Genomic DNA, 14010 nt, shown 5'->3' on the forward strand with positions numbered 1-14010 from the left:
TGGACGAATTTGGGAAAAACTATGGATGATTAACTAGCTAGAGGATTCTTTTCCACACATGATAGATTCGAACACAAATTGATTTCCAGTTGCTTTTTCAATAAATCATGAACCTCAACACCCTAGCTTAACCATGACATCACTAATTAACCCTCAAATTCTCCTTTAGTTATTGTATTGGATGACATCATTCGACAACCCAAAGCATTCTTCAAAAGTTCCCTACATGACATCATAATAGAGATACAATTAAAGATCATTACGTTCTATGAAAATCATAAGTATTGACAAAGCATTCGTGACTATGACATCATGATACTCATGCTAGGAATTTACTTAACATGATTGTGAAAATAACCTTAACTACTTGTGAATATAAGTTTGTAACGATTATGTGAAACTCCCTTATATTCTAGCACCAAATTCAAGCATGCAAATTAAGTAGGCCTCCCTAATCAACATACAAGAATAAGTTATCCATGAAACGGTTAAGTAATTTGCATTCACAATTTATTAAATCACAATTGGAATTAATCAATTCATATCACAAACATAATCATGGTTTCAAAGCCTCCCCTAGCTAAAACGGGTTTAGCCTCTCATGTTCACAACAAAACAAAGAAAACTTGAATTAAACATTGAAAACAAAAGATAGATTACACCTAAAAACGTTCCAACACTCCAATTTGAATGCAAAAACATCCAAGGCTTCTTCTTCTCTTCTTCTTCCTTGCTATGCTGCGGCACAAGGGTTTAGGGGTGCTTTTGGATGTGTTTCTGGGTTAGGAATGGATTTAAGTTGGTAGTGGAGTGCGGCAAGGGATAGGAATGGTGTATAGGTGTGTGGTTGAAGGTATGAAAGTATGGGAATGGTGTAAAAGTGGATGAAGGTTGCGGCAAAGGATGGTGTCTAAGGATGATGGATGGCAGATTGTGTGAGTGAGTGAATAAGGTTCTTTATGGGTGCGGCAAAGGCTATTTATTTGAGGGAAAGGATCTTAACTTTTATTACATAGTTTAGGAAAGATTTAGACCCCAAATCCATAGGGAAAATGAGACTTAAAATAAGAAATCCAAAGGGAAAAAGGGAAGGAATTTGCGGCTAGGAAGGATAAGAAAGGGAATGTGATTTAAGGCTGAAATTAGGCAATGATTTAGGACAGAATAGGAACGTAAGGTGTGGCATTGAATAGGGTGAAAGAGGAATGTGATCTTGTGACACAAAATAGGGAATAAACACTCCTCTTGCACGACAAGGAAAGGGCAGGTTTAGGCAAGGCACGGCAAGAGCAATAAGGGTGTAAGGAAGGTTTAGTTTGTGTCTTAAAATGCATAAGAGTCCTCAATGTTGCTGGAACTTAGGGGCTTTTAGGATTAGGAAAGGTCAAACCAAAATAGGAAACCTTGGCTTAACTTTCCTACTTCAAGTAGGAAACCTTCTTTGACTAGGAATCCTTCTTTGATTAGGAATCCTAACATCTTTAGGTCTTCAATTTCGTCCATTCCTTTTGCTCCAAGCATATGCTATCCATTCCAAGTCCAATTTTGCTCCAAAAGGCTCCAAAATGCACCTTCTTGCTACTTTAGCCATATAGACCTACAAACACACGAAAATAGCTTAAAATACTAAAATAACTATGAACTAACAACATAAATGTAAGATTCGCTATTTGAGCTTGAAGATTAGCAATTGCCATGTCTTGCTTTTCTAGTACCTGAAATCAATGAAATAAAACTAAATCAAATATCAAAAGAAAAATAAACAAACAGAGGGATTAGCAATTTTACTAATCCCCGGCAACGGCGCCAAAATTTGGTGTGAAATATTCTAACACTCAAATTTGTTGGAAATGTGCCCTAAAACCAATCATATGATGATACTTTATGGACATTTCACATGTTAAACTAATCTAGTTTAATTTTAAGGGCAAACATTATTGTTTGAGCCGTCTCATATAAATGTTATATGCTTAAACGATAAGTCCAAGGAATATGTGATTGGAAGAATGCGATCTAAAGAAGTTAGATTCATGAGACCATTCTTTCGTTGACACATCCTAAAAGTTCCTGATCATAGGATTGTCAATTGGGCATTGACAGTCCGTTAAGATCAGTACGTGCTATGTCTTCTCTCAGGGAGAGTGACTAGTCTCGAGTCATTGGTGTGTGTGACATCAAGACAAGTACGTAGGTGCTCAATAGAGAATGAGTTCACTGAACACGATCAACGAAGAGTTCTCATATTCATGTCACATGAGAACTCATGGTTGGGATAATGCAAATTAGTCTTTTGACCTGAGGCATCACAGTTGTCTTGTGGTTAGGTCCTTAATCTTTGATTATGTCAAAGTCACTCCATCAGGAGGGTGTCCACGGCATCGTTGGGGTTAAGCCACTTAGCCATGGAGGCAAGTGAATGCGCAACAAGGGATCTCTAACCTTCAAACTGTTTGAGGGAGAATACTCTATGATATGATTAAGAATCTTTGGCCAAAGTATGAATGAGATTTAGGAATGTGTTCCAAAGCACATTCAAGGTAATCATATAAGCACAAGACTCACATTGGATAGTAGACATGAATAAACTATCAAACCAAACAATGTGGTCAAGAGTATTGTATTAGAGAAAGACCGTATTGCATTTGTAATCCTAAAACTGAATAGGTTCTCCACCTCTTCTGATTAGCTTGGGTAACCATGACATGCTGCTAGGCGTCAACCATGGTTTGTGGAAGCCCTAAAAGTGTATTATCACTAACGGGAGAATTGAAAGTAAGTTTCAATTCACAATCGATTTGAAAGAGTTTGAATCGCCCACTGCCTCGCTAAAAGGAACCTAATGGATCGTACACCGTGTAAGGTAGAGATTGAAGATTCAACGGAGATGAGTAAGAATAATTAAATGGTTTAATTATTTATGGTAAGGATTAATTAATATGTTAATTAATCAAACGAATAAGTTCGTTAAAGACCTCGGGATAGTTTTGGACCTTAAGGCCCAATGGGCTTCGAACATCAAGTCCATTGACTTAAGTTGTATGACAACTTAATGAATAATGATTCAAAAAGGCCCAAATAGCCCAATAAATCCCCTTAGGCCGGCCATTTAGAGGAGGGTAGTGAACTTGGCTTAATTGCAAGTTTGCCACTCCATTGTGAGGTGGTATAAAGACATCTTTATAGCCATTTCATCCTTAGGGTTTTCTTAGGAGTAAAGATGAGAACACAAACTCCCTTTGCTCTAAAAGAGGCCGGCCACCTTGGAGGGATCATCTAGCAATCAAACTCCTCCAAGGTCACTCATTTCTTCTACAATATGCCTTGGTGTGGAGACTTAGAGGTTCTCAATTTGGGGAACTTGGAGAAACCTTTTCATCCATCCAAATCCATGGATCTAAGATGCAAGGAATGAAGGCCCTCTCTTTGGGTGATTAGCCTTTGCTTATGCAAAGAGGAATCTACAAAGGTATTGATTTCTCAACTCACTTTGTTTTGAGTTGAGTCTTGGTTCACCTATCTACTAGGCTTTGAAGTTCATGGGTTAAGTTTTGTTTTTGAGTGCATATAAACATGATTCCGCCTTTTAAATTGTTAATTGCATGTTGTTGATGTTGCTCAAATGAACTTGTTTTTCACAAATCTTCCTTCAAAATTAAAACACTGTGATTGTAGTATATGAAAGTAGGGATCGTTTTAGGCCGGGGATTAGAAGGGATGCCAATCTACTCTAAACTAATTGAAAAACACAAAACAAAACTTAAAAACACTTAACTAGACTTATATGACTCAAAACAAACTAAAAAGACTCAAAACACACAAACTAAGTTAAATTGACTCGAAACAGACTCTAAAAAGTTATTTGGACGAATTTTAGACTATTAAGACTCAAAACACTAAATTGAACAGATTTGAACACGTTTCAAACTAATCTAACACACTTAATTGAAGGGGCGATTGATTTGGACGAAATTAAGGTAAAAACAAACAGATTTAAAGACTTAAATAACTTTGGACGAAATTAGGGAAAAATATGGGTGATAAGCTAGCTAGAGGGTCCTTCTTCACACATGACACACTTGCATACAAATTGATTTCCAGTTGCTTTTCCAATAAACCATGAACCTTAACACCCCAGATTAACCCTGAACAACACTAATTAACCCTCATATTTTCCTTAAGTTTTGTGAAAATCATAAGCATTGACAAGGCATTCGTAACTATGAACAACATGATACTCCTGCCAGGAATTTACTTAACACGATTGTGACTAGCAACCTCCACTACTTATGAATATAAGTTCATAACGATTAGGTGAAACTCCCTTATATTCTAGCATCAAATTCATGCATGCAAACTAAGCAGGCCCTCTTAATCAACACACAAGAATAAGTTCTTAATCAAACAGTTAAGTAAATTGTATTCACAATTTATGAAATCACGACTGAAAGTAATCAATTCATATTGCAAATATAATCATGGTTTCAAAGTCTCCTCTAGCTAAAACAAGTTTATCTTCTCATGTTCGCAAAACAAAGATATTTAAACTTAAACATTAAAAACAAAGATAGAATACACCTAGAAACACTCCAGGTGGCTCCTCCTTCCTTCCTTGCTGCGCACGATGGGGATTTGTGTGAATTTAGGCTCTTGAGGTGTGGTGGATGGTGTGTGTGAATTTGGGGTAGAGGGTGGTGGTTTATGAGTGTTGTGGCATCATGTATTTATAGGGTGAAGGGAAGGCACGAAATTGGGCTGAAAAGGAAAGGAATTAGGACTCCAAATAACCAAAGAACAAGGTCACATTCAATCAGATTCCAAGGAGGACAAGGAATAGTCCTTGTGGCAGATTCTAGAACTTCTAGAAAGGTTACATGTGACATAAACTTAGGACACGAAAATAGGGCTTCTAGAACCTAATATTTAGGTGATTTAATGTGAAAAGGAGTCCTCTTTGAAGCTGGAATTAAGGTAGGAAAAGATTAGGATAGGATAAGATAAGATAAGGTTGGATAAGGTTTGGATAAGATAAGGTAATTTGGATAATATTCCTTCTTTGTAGCTGATTCCTTATCTTCCAAGTCTTCAATTTAATTCTTCCAGATGTAAATGCAAATGTAATGCAAGAAAACAAGCTAATACCCCACATGCACAGTCCGTCAGGTGTGGGGTTTATCACAAAAGGCCTTTGTATTAATCTACACATTGACAACCACATGGAGCCAAGGGGACTCACCCTACACATGGGACGAAGGGACCCACCATTATCGCACAAGCCAAGGGGACCCACCCATCACGTGGTAGTGCGGGCCCGCTCCCTAGCTCTAATAGGATGTAGAATTATCAGAGAGACATGACGGCCCCACTTCCAACAACACCAATATTGTCCTCAACTTATTAATTACCACCTGCACAATCCGTCAAGTGTGGGGTTTTATCACAAAAGACCTTGATATTAGTTGGAGTGGAGTTAAGATATTTAAACTCTTCTTTTCTCATAGATACGGTCGATATGAGATATTTCAACATTTAATTACCTTGGTAATCTACCTTAGATCCAAGTTTACGAATTTCTCCAAAAATATGAACAAAAACTGTAATGACAAGCTTCATATCAGCCACAAGTACAAAATAATCCCAAATATCATCCCTAAAAATGCCTCGGAAAATTTCTCCAAAGTTCAAAAGAATAAAAATATAGTAGCATAAGTTTACATATACAAAAGTATCAAAAAATGTATGCTGTTTGTCCTTCACCCCAAAATAAAAAAGGGAAATTAAGAAGACCAAAAATAAAAACAAACCCCTTTTAAGATTACATAATTTCAGTGGAGGCCTTCTTCAAAAAAATCACAGGCTACCTCCACCATCACCACTAATCAAAGTGATCAAGGAGACTTCAAGTCAAAACTATTTCCTCTGCCATACCGAAGCTCTAACGAAATTTGTCTCTCCACCCGAAGTTGGCGGCGGAAATTCGCTATGAACATCTCTGCTCTTTGATCAATATCATCTTGATCCGATGGATAGCTTATTGTCCTCTGAAGATGTCCCCTAGAAGACCCCGAGTCCTCCTCGGAGCTGGTCTCATCGCCACACGCTTCTTTCAGCCCTGGGTGGCCGTTGAAGCTCATCAATTGCTGGTTGCTAGAAACAGTACGGCCGATCATCGAAACAATTCGCCAGCGATTCACGTTGAGGTTTAGTAGGAAGCTTACCTTCCTTACAACCTTCCTTAGGCGGCTCAAGAAAGACCACTTGTACATGTGCATTTTAAATTGGAGAACGAGATAGACCAATGTTTTAAGTTAATGAATGTGAAGGGAAGTGTGTTAATAATTAAGTTGCAATTGGTGTAAATATAGATATATGCGTGTTTATATATGCGTGTTTATATATACGCAGGATGTATATATGCGAAGTTGCTTAGCAATTGGTGAATGATGCGTATAGAAATGAAAGAACGCGTTAAAAAAGTATTGGTCAAGAAAAGATTATTTGATTGGATACTCTTGTTTTTTCTGTTGGCTTTGTGTTTAGATTATGTTAATTGGTTCACAATACTTTCATTGAATTAATATTATTTTAGCTTTGAAAGAGTATAAACAGTTGCGCAAAATTGGCCAGAAATCAACCCACAAATGAGATATTATTGTCATTTTCGCGAGAAAAGGAAAGTGAGAATATATTAATTGGATATTAATTGGTTCACAATACTTTCATTGAATTAATATTATTTTAGCTTTGAAAGTGTATAAACAGTTGCGCAAAATTGGCCAGAAATCAACCCACAAATGAGATATTATTGTCATTTTCGCGAGAAAAGGAAAGTGACTTTTTCATACTATTTATTCTCACCATGCATATTCTCGTTTATTTTATTTTAATTTTTCATATAAATAATATTGAGATGGGTGGGGTAACAGAACAATGGGCATTTTTTTATCGAATTTATTATTCGTGAGAGTCAGATATTCCATAAGTAAAAAAAGAGTAGCACTAAATCATAACGGCGTGCAAAAAAAAGTCCCAAAACCCTTTTGCTCATGAATTTACTATTAAAAAAAGTATTCTTTCACCAAGCTCGTAGTTTATTATTTTTGTTTTTTTGTGCAATACTTTTTTTTTAATATAACATAAATTTAGTTTGAACGTGTAGTTGATAGTATTTTTGTTTCACGTTAACATAAACTTAAAATCATCAAATACGCCTTCCATTGAATGATGCTTAAACTGTAATCTGACGAGGAGATTGGTGGTCCTCTTTCCTGGGGCGTTTTCTCTTTCAAATGTTATTATGCTTGTATCCATAATTGTTGCTAAAATTTAAATGTATTGAATGATTTTCCCATAAAAAAAAAAAAAAAAAAGGCCTTCCATTGAATTTGTAACTAGAAAATGAGGATTAAAGAGCGGTATTTTTTTTTTTTACTTCTAAGTAGTTGGTTTTAGGTTCAATCCATGGTTCGGACCACAAACCACAGTTTGTAACGGTATGGGAATTATCGACAATTAATCCAAGACAGAGGGGTTCTGGTCAACAATCCAAGACATCAAAGTAAATATATCTTTGGATTTTGAATGCCAAAAGATGTTTTAGTGATTTATTTGCTTATATATCTGTTCTCATATACATGGGACAAGAATGTTATCACGTTTACAGCTTTTCTTGTAATTACCAGTATTTTGGCAGAGATAAACGGGATTCTGTGCAAAAAGGAATAAACGGCACCATCCTTGACGTAAAATTTTTAAGAAAATACTAAAATATTTTATAACAACATATTGACATGAGAAAGCAAAACATATAACTAAAGCAATTAACAAAATTCATTAATTTGCAAATAGCATGCATTAAATAACAAGAAAAGAGAGCTACTAATAAAAAGCATCATCAAACAACAAACAATCAGTTGATTCTTCAATAACCTCATCCACGCCTCTATTCATTACATAAAGGATGCATATAGGTGCAGATTAGGCAGCAAGACATAATATACACTTGCATCCGCACTCTACAGTGTCCACACCCTACAAACCAACAAGCAGGCAGGGAAACTAAAGTCGAACTTACAAAGGTTCTAATTTCGACCCATCAACTGATCTAAAGTTTAGAATACAGAAGGAATATATATCAAGTTTACATATTTAGTACAAGCGTGCACGTTTAGATAACTCTCTCGGTTAAACGAGTCTTAAAAAACAGTTAGTACTTTATCAGAAGAAAGAAAAATGAATTCTGATTACTAAAAAAAAAAAAATGGATTTTGGTAATTTTAATTAAGTGAATGGGTTGACAAGCTAATATTTCATTAACTATAGGTTTTTCTGCTGAGTCCTTGACCAAGTCGCAATGACTTGGAAATGAAAGTCCCTGAGCAAAAGCAAGCCTCGTGGTCAATTTATGAGCTTAGCTGGATATTGGATGACGCGTCAAAACTTGGTGGTACCTTTTCCTTATGCTACCTTTGAGTCATCTTGAAAATTCGAAACATCATCTGTGACAAGTTACTATTTGTCAATCGCACCAGCTCAAGTTGCGCGTATATTAACTTTGCAAGAAACAGGATTTGACGTTTTCAGCCAAAAGGAAAAATAAAAACAGAAAAAGGGAAATAAGAAAACTGTTTCCCCGTAAAGAAAGACGAGTTCGAAGGTTCCATTTCATTTATAACTTTATTAGGTTATCAGGCATGCATGAAAGTATATCTTTAATTACAAAAATATCTTTTTTCGAGGACGATGAACACTCAACACAAGAAGTCTCTTTGGAGTGAAGGATACCAACAAAGTTTCAGTAACATGCTAAGAGTCGAAGCTTCTCATATTATCAATTTTTTTTTCCTTAATTTTATGTTGGACATGCAACCATTCCCAAGTATTTTGAGTTTATTTTCGGCTGTTGTTCATTAATTTTCAAATTTTATTAAGTGAACGCTTGAGTTTGTTAATTACATAAACGGGCTGAGTCGACTCAAGCTCAAGCTTGAAAATTTGAGCCAGGCTTGAGATACGTTTACGATCCTTTATTGAGCTTGAGTACGAAAAATGTTCCATAAGCCGAGCTTGAGAACCATAGTATTCGGCTTGGCTTAGATCTTAGTTTTGGAACTTTAACCACGACGTTTTCCTAAAGAAAACCTGTTTGGGTGCAAGATATTGGGTTTGGGCCGAGTAGGGCTTTATTTTCAGCCCAGAATGAATACCTTAAGTGCGCCAGACTATTTCGAGACCAAGTCTAGCACAAGGTAGGATAGCCGAATCCTAATCAATGTTTCGGGACGGTTCGGCAGCGAGGAAGTATAGTACAAATTGGACTCTACTTCGGCATGAGGTGATCAGCACGAAAACCACTTCTACAAGTAGAAGATTGTTGAGGCTTAAAAATATTACATGCAAATCCAATCAAGTCTCAAGGCCCAATTGTTATACAAGTCGCAAACTGAGCCCAAATACATGCAAAGGTGCGGAATCATAGTTATGTTCGTAATCATGCCATGCTACGTTAATCAAGCCACGCTCGTGCAAACTCATGCATATTCGTCGCGCGAAGCTTTATCATGCTAATCACTATTCATGCAAGATAACCCCAAGTCCAGGGCTGGTTTTGAGAGTTTTGAGGCCCAGGGCGACTCCAAAAATGTGCTCTAACTTCATTCTAGAATAATTTTTTGTTTTCATACATAAGGGTTCGATAAAATTATGCTTACAAAAAAACACTTCAAACTCAATAATTTAGACACGGAAAAAACTAATTTATTTTGTATTGAGACAAGGGAACCAAAAAACTCCGGGCTTACATGTAGACAAATGACGAGTTTTGTTTCCCTTCTATCTGAACTTTTAAAGCGTTTTTATATAGCTCGTGAGGTGTTTCCTTTCTATCATATTTTCGAATCTTTATTTGATATATATAGGCAATGAATGAAACATGCATTCATTAATATCTTGAAGGCTAATGCTAGGGATACCAAATTTTTAAACCAAATTTTGTAAATTGTATGATGTGATTGTTGATTATTGGATTATTACATAAGTGTTGACTAAAGTGCTTATTTCTTATTAGTGACACATCATATGTGTTGCAAATTTGGTCTACAGATTACTCTTTGTTGAAGGACTTGAATTGGAATGAATGTCTAAAAATTGCAACCCATATAGCTGTAACATCCCACATCGTCCAGGGGAGTGATCCTTAAATGTATATTCCCATCTCTACCTAGCACGAGGCCTTTTGGGAGCTCACTGGCTTCGGATTCCGTAGGAACTCTGAAGTTAAGTGAGTAGCGCACGACAGATCAACATAAACCTCACGATGGTAGGCACTCAGGTCATACTTGTGACATCCCACATTGCCCAGGGGAAGTGATCCTTATATGTATATTCTCATCCATACCTAGCACGAGGCCTTTTGGGAGCTCACTGGCTTCGGGTTAGGGGCTAGAGCAATCCCATGATGGGTGACCCACTGGGAAGTTGCTCGTGAGTTCCCAAAAACAAAACCGTGAGGGAATGGTAAGCCCAAAGCGGACAATATCGTGCTACGGTGGTGGAGCGGGCCCGGGAAGTGATTTGCCCTGGGCCGGGGTGTGACAATTGGTATCAGAGCCTAATCTTGCTCGTGGTGTGCCAACGAGGACGTCGGGCCCCTAAGAGGGGTGGATTGTGACATCCCACATCGCCCAGGGGAAGTGATCCTTATATGTATATTCTCATCCCTACCTAGCACGAGGCTTTTTGGGAGCTCACTGGCTTCGGGTTCCGTAGGAACTCCGAAGTTAAGCGAGTAGGGTGCGAGAGCATTCCCAGGATGGGTGACCCACTGGGAAGTTGCTCGTGAGTTCCCAAAAACAAAACCGTGAGGGCGTGGTTGGAGCCCAAAGCGGACAATATCGTGCTACGGTGGTGGAGCGGGCATGGGAAGTGATCCGCCCCGGGCCAGGATATGACATAGCTATTAGCTAGCAATTAAAAAGAAATTAACAACCAACCAGAAATTGGTAAAAATTTGAAAGGATAAAAAAAAAAACACATAGCATTTCAAACTTAAGATCTTTCGTTAATTTTAAACAACATAAACCATTGCTTCTGATTAAACTTCTTGATCATTTAACCAAAATTTTAAACCTTTATACTCTTACGAAAAGAAATTCCAAAATTAAAAATTTGTACTCTTATGAAAAGAAATTCATAAAAATGAAAAATAAAAAAATACACTTAACGTTTTGAACCCAATACCTCTTTGTTAACTTTAAACATCATGAACCACCACTTCTAGTTAAACTTCTTAATCATTTGACCAAATTTTATAAATTTATACCTTTATAAAAAGAATTACATAAAACATAGAAAGTAAATAAACATATAGCGATTTGAACTCGAGACCATGTTAATTTTAAACAACATAAACCACTGGTTCTAGTAAAACTTCTTGCTTATTTAACCAAATTTTATAAATCTATACCCTTATGAAATTATGTATAAATATAACCCCCGAAATAATTTTGGTGCCTGCGAGTTTTTTGGGCCACGGACAGTCGCCCAGCACGCACTAGGCCTAGGCCGGCCCTGCCCAAGTTACATGTCCACGGCTTGTTAAGTAAATTGTGGTGTGGATGGTTACAAAAGTTCATTGGGCCTCCGTGGAGTAAAGATTGTGGAAGACTTTGGGTTGCATGTGAACACAAAAGTCCAGGCCCTTAACCTTTATATTCCACATGGGTAAGTTTGAGAAAGAGACTAGCCCAGTTTCTTCCTTTCCCTAGCAAGCTAACTGTGGATGCAAATTGATAGGAGCATATTTAGGTGACTAAGTTAGCTTGTTTTCTTACATTTATGTTGTTAGTTCATAGTTATTTTATTATTTTGAGCTACTTTCGTGTGTTTGTAGGTCCAAATGGCTAAAGTAGCAAGAAAGTGCATTTTGGTGCATTTTGGAGCGGTTTTGGGCTTGGAATGGATACCATATGCTTGGAGTAAGGTGGATGGACGAAATTGAAGACCAAAGGAGGCTAGGAATCTCCTAAAGAGATGGAAGAAATTAATTCAAGATTTGGAAGTAAAGAAATCAGCCAGAAAGAAGGAAACATGAGTCAAACTTCCTTATTTTGACTTTGTTTCCCTAAATCTTTCCTACATAAGTTCCAGCTGCCAAAGAGGGTCCCTAATTAATTTAGGACACTTAAAAACAAGTTCTAGAAGCCTTAATCCCAGCCAAAGGGGGATGCCGCACCCACCTTACCCTTTCTCCTTCCTTGCCGTGCAAGGGAAACCACATTTCGTTTCCTATTCTTCCTTGTCACAAATCCTTTCCTATTCTTCCTTGCCGCAAATCCCTTCCCTTTTTCCCTTAGGATTCTGACTTTAATTTGGGGTCCAATTCTTTCCTAAACCATTTAATTAAAGTTAAGATCATTTCCCTCAAATATATACCCTTTGCTGCACCCATACACACATCTATTCACTCACATACACAACCAGCCATCATTCATCCTTCAAGACATCAACCTGCAACCCTCATCACTTTCCATACACCATACTGCACTTCTTCTTCTACCATATCTCCTTGCCATTCATCTGTCCTTCACCCTAATACACTACAACCCACTTTTCACACCCTAAAACCTTTGTGCCGCAGCATAGCAAGGAAAAAGGAGAGGAGAAGCAGCCTTGGACGTTTTTGCATTCAAGTTGGATTGTTGGAACATTCTTAGGTGTAATCTATCTTTTGGTTTCAATGTTTAATTTAAGTTTTCTTTGTTTTGCTGTGAACATGAGAGGCTAAACTTGTTTTAGCTAGGGGAAACTTTGAAACCATGATTATATTTGTGATATGAATTGATTAATTCCAGTTGTGATTTCATAAATTGTGAATGCAATTTACTTAACCGTTTGATTAAGAACTTATTCTTGTATGTTGATTAAGGAGGCCTACTTAGTTTGCATGCTTGTATTTGAAGCTAGAATATAAGAGAGTTTCACATAATCGTTCATGATGTCATAGTTACGAATGCCTTGTCAATGCTTATGATTTTCACGAAACTTAATGATCTTTGCTTGTGTCTCTATTATGCAGTTCATGTAGGGAACTTGGGAAGAATAATTTGGTTGCCGATGCGTTGTCCATCCAATTCAAAGACTTAAGGAAAATCTGAGGGTTAATTAGTGATGTCACGGTTAATCTGGGGTGTTGAGGTTCATGGTTTATTTAAAAAGGAACTGGAAATCAATTTGTGTTCAAATGTATTATGTGTGGAAAAGAATCCTCTAGCTAGCTTATTACCCATAGTTTCCCGAAATTCGTCCAAACTTTGTTTTAAGTCTTTAAGTTACTTGTTTTTACTTTAAATTCGTAAAAAAAAAAACCGAATCCCCTTTACTTCGTTGTGTCAAATAGTTAGAATCTGTCCTATTGTGTGCTTTTAAGTGTTTTGAGTCAAAACTAATTCAACTTTCGTCCAAAGTAAGTTCTAGAGTCTAGTTTGAGTCTATTTGATTGTTTTTTGCTATTTTGAGTCTTTTTAGTTTATTTTGAGTCATATAAGTTTAGTTAAGAGTCTTTGAGTTTATTTAAGTGTTTTTAAGCCTAGTTTTGTATCCTTGAGTCAGTTTTTATTAAATTAGCAATCCCTCCTAATCCCCGGCCTAAAACGATCCCTACTTACATCTTTACTACAATTGTGAATAAGATGGTTTAATTTGAGTGCTATTATTTATCACATCAAATTTTTGGTGCCGTTGCAGGGGATTAGCAACTTTGCTAATCCTTCGTTGTTTCTTTTTGTTTCTTTTTCATCTGTTTTGTTTTAGCTGCTGACCTTGTTTTCTTTTCTTGTTTGTAGGTACTAGTTTACGACTTGTAGCTTTCAACTTGTTCTTGCAAACATCTTGGACTTTGACGACGATTTTGAGCGGACTTTGAGAAGGAGGAGGAAGAAGCTAGAACTTAACCCACCAAGTTCTAGCTCGGAATCTGATTTTGAGGAGGAAAAAGAGGCCACGACAAAAGAGGAA

At 36.9% G+C, this 14010-nt stretch overlaps 1 protein-coding gene across 1 annotated transcript; it reads right to left on the reverse strand.

Moving 5' to 3' along the window:
• Nucleotides 1-5674: 5674 nt before the first annotated feature.
• LOC137733018 (uncharacterized) lies at nucleotides 5675-6359 on the reverse strand. Its single transcript, XM_068472244.2, has one exon. It carries the CDS (start codon nucleotides 6267-6269, stop codon nucleotides 5886-5888), a length of 384 nt encoding a protein of 127 aa, XP_068328345.1. The 5' UTR covers nucleotides 6270-6359; the 3' UTR covers nucleotides 5675-5885.
• Nucleotides 6360-14010: the final 7651 nt, after the last annotated feature.

Source organism: Pyrus communis, chromosome 16 (assembly GCF_041283825.1).
Source record: "Pyrus communis isolate YQ-2024b chromosome 16, ASM4128382v1, whole genome shotgun sequence".
NCBI lineage: Eukaryota > Viridiplantae > Streptophyta > Magnoliopsida > Rosales > Rosaceae > Pyrus > Pyrus communis.

Excerpts from the sequence above, each read along its gene's own strand:
- LOC137733018 (XM_068472244.2), bottom strand. The coding sequence starts at position 6,269 with ATGCACATGTACAAGTGGTCTTTCTTGAGCCGCCTAAGGAAGGTTGTA.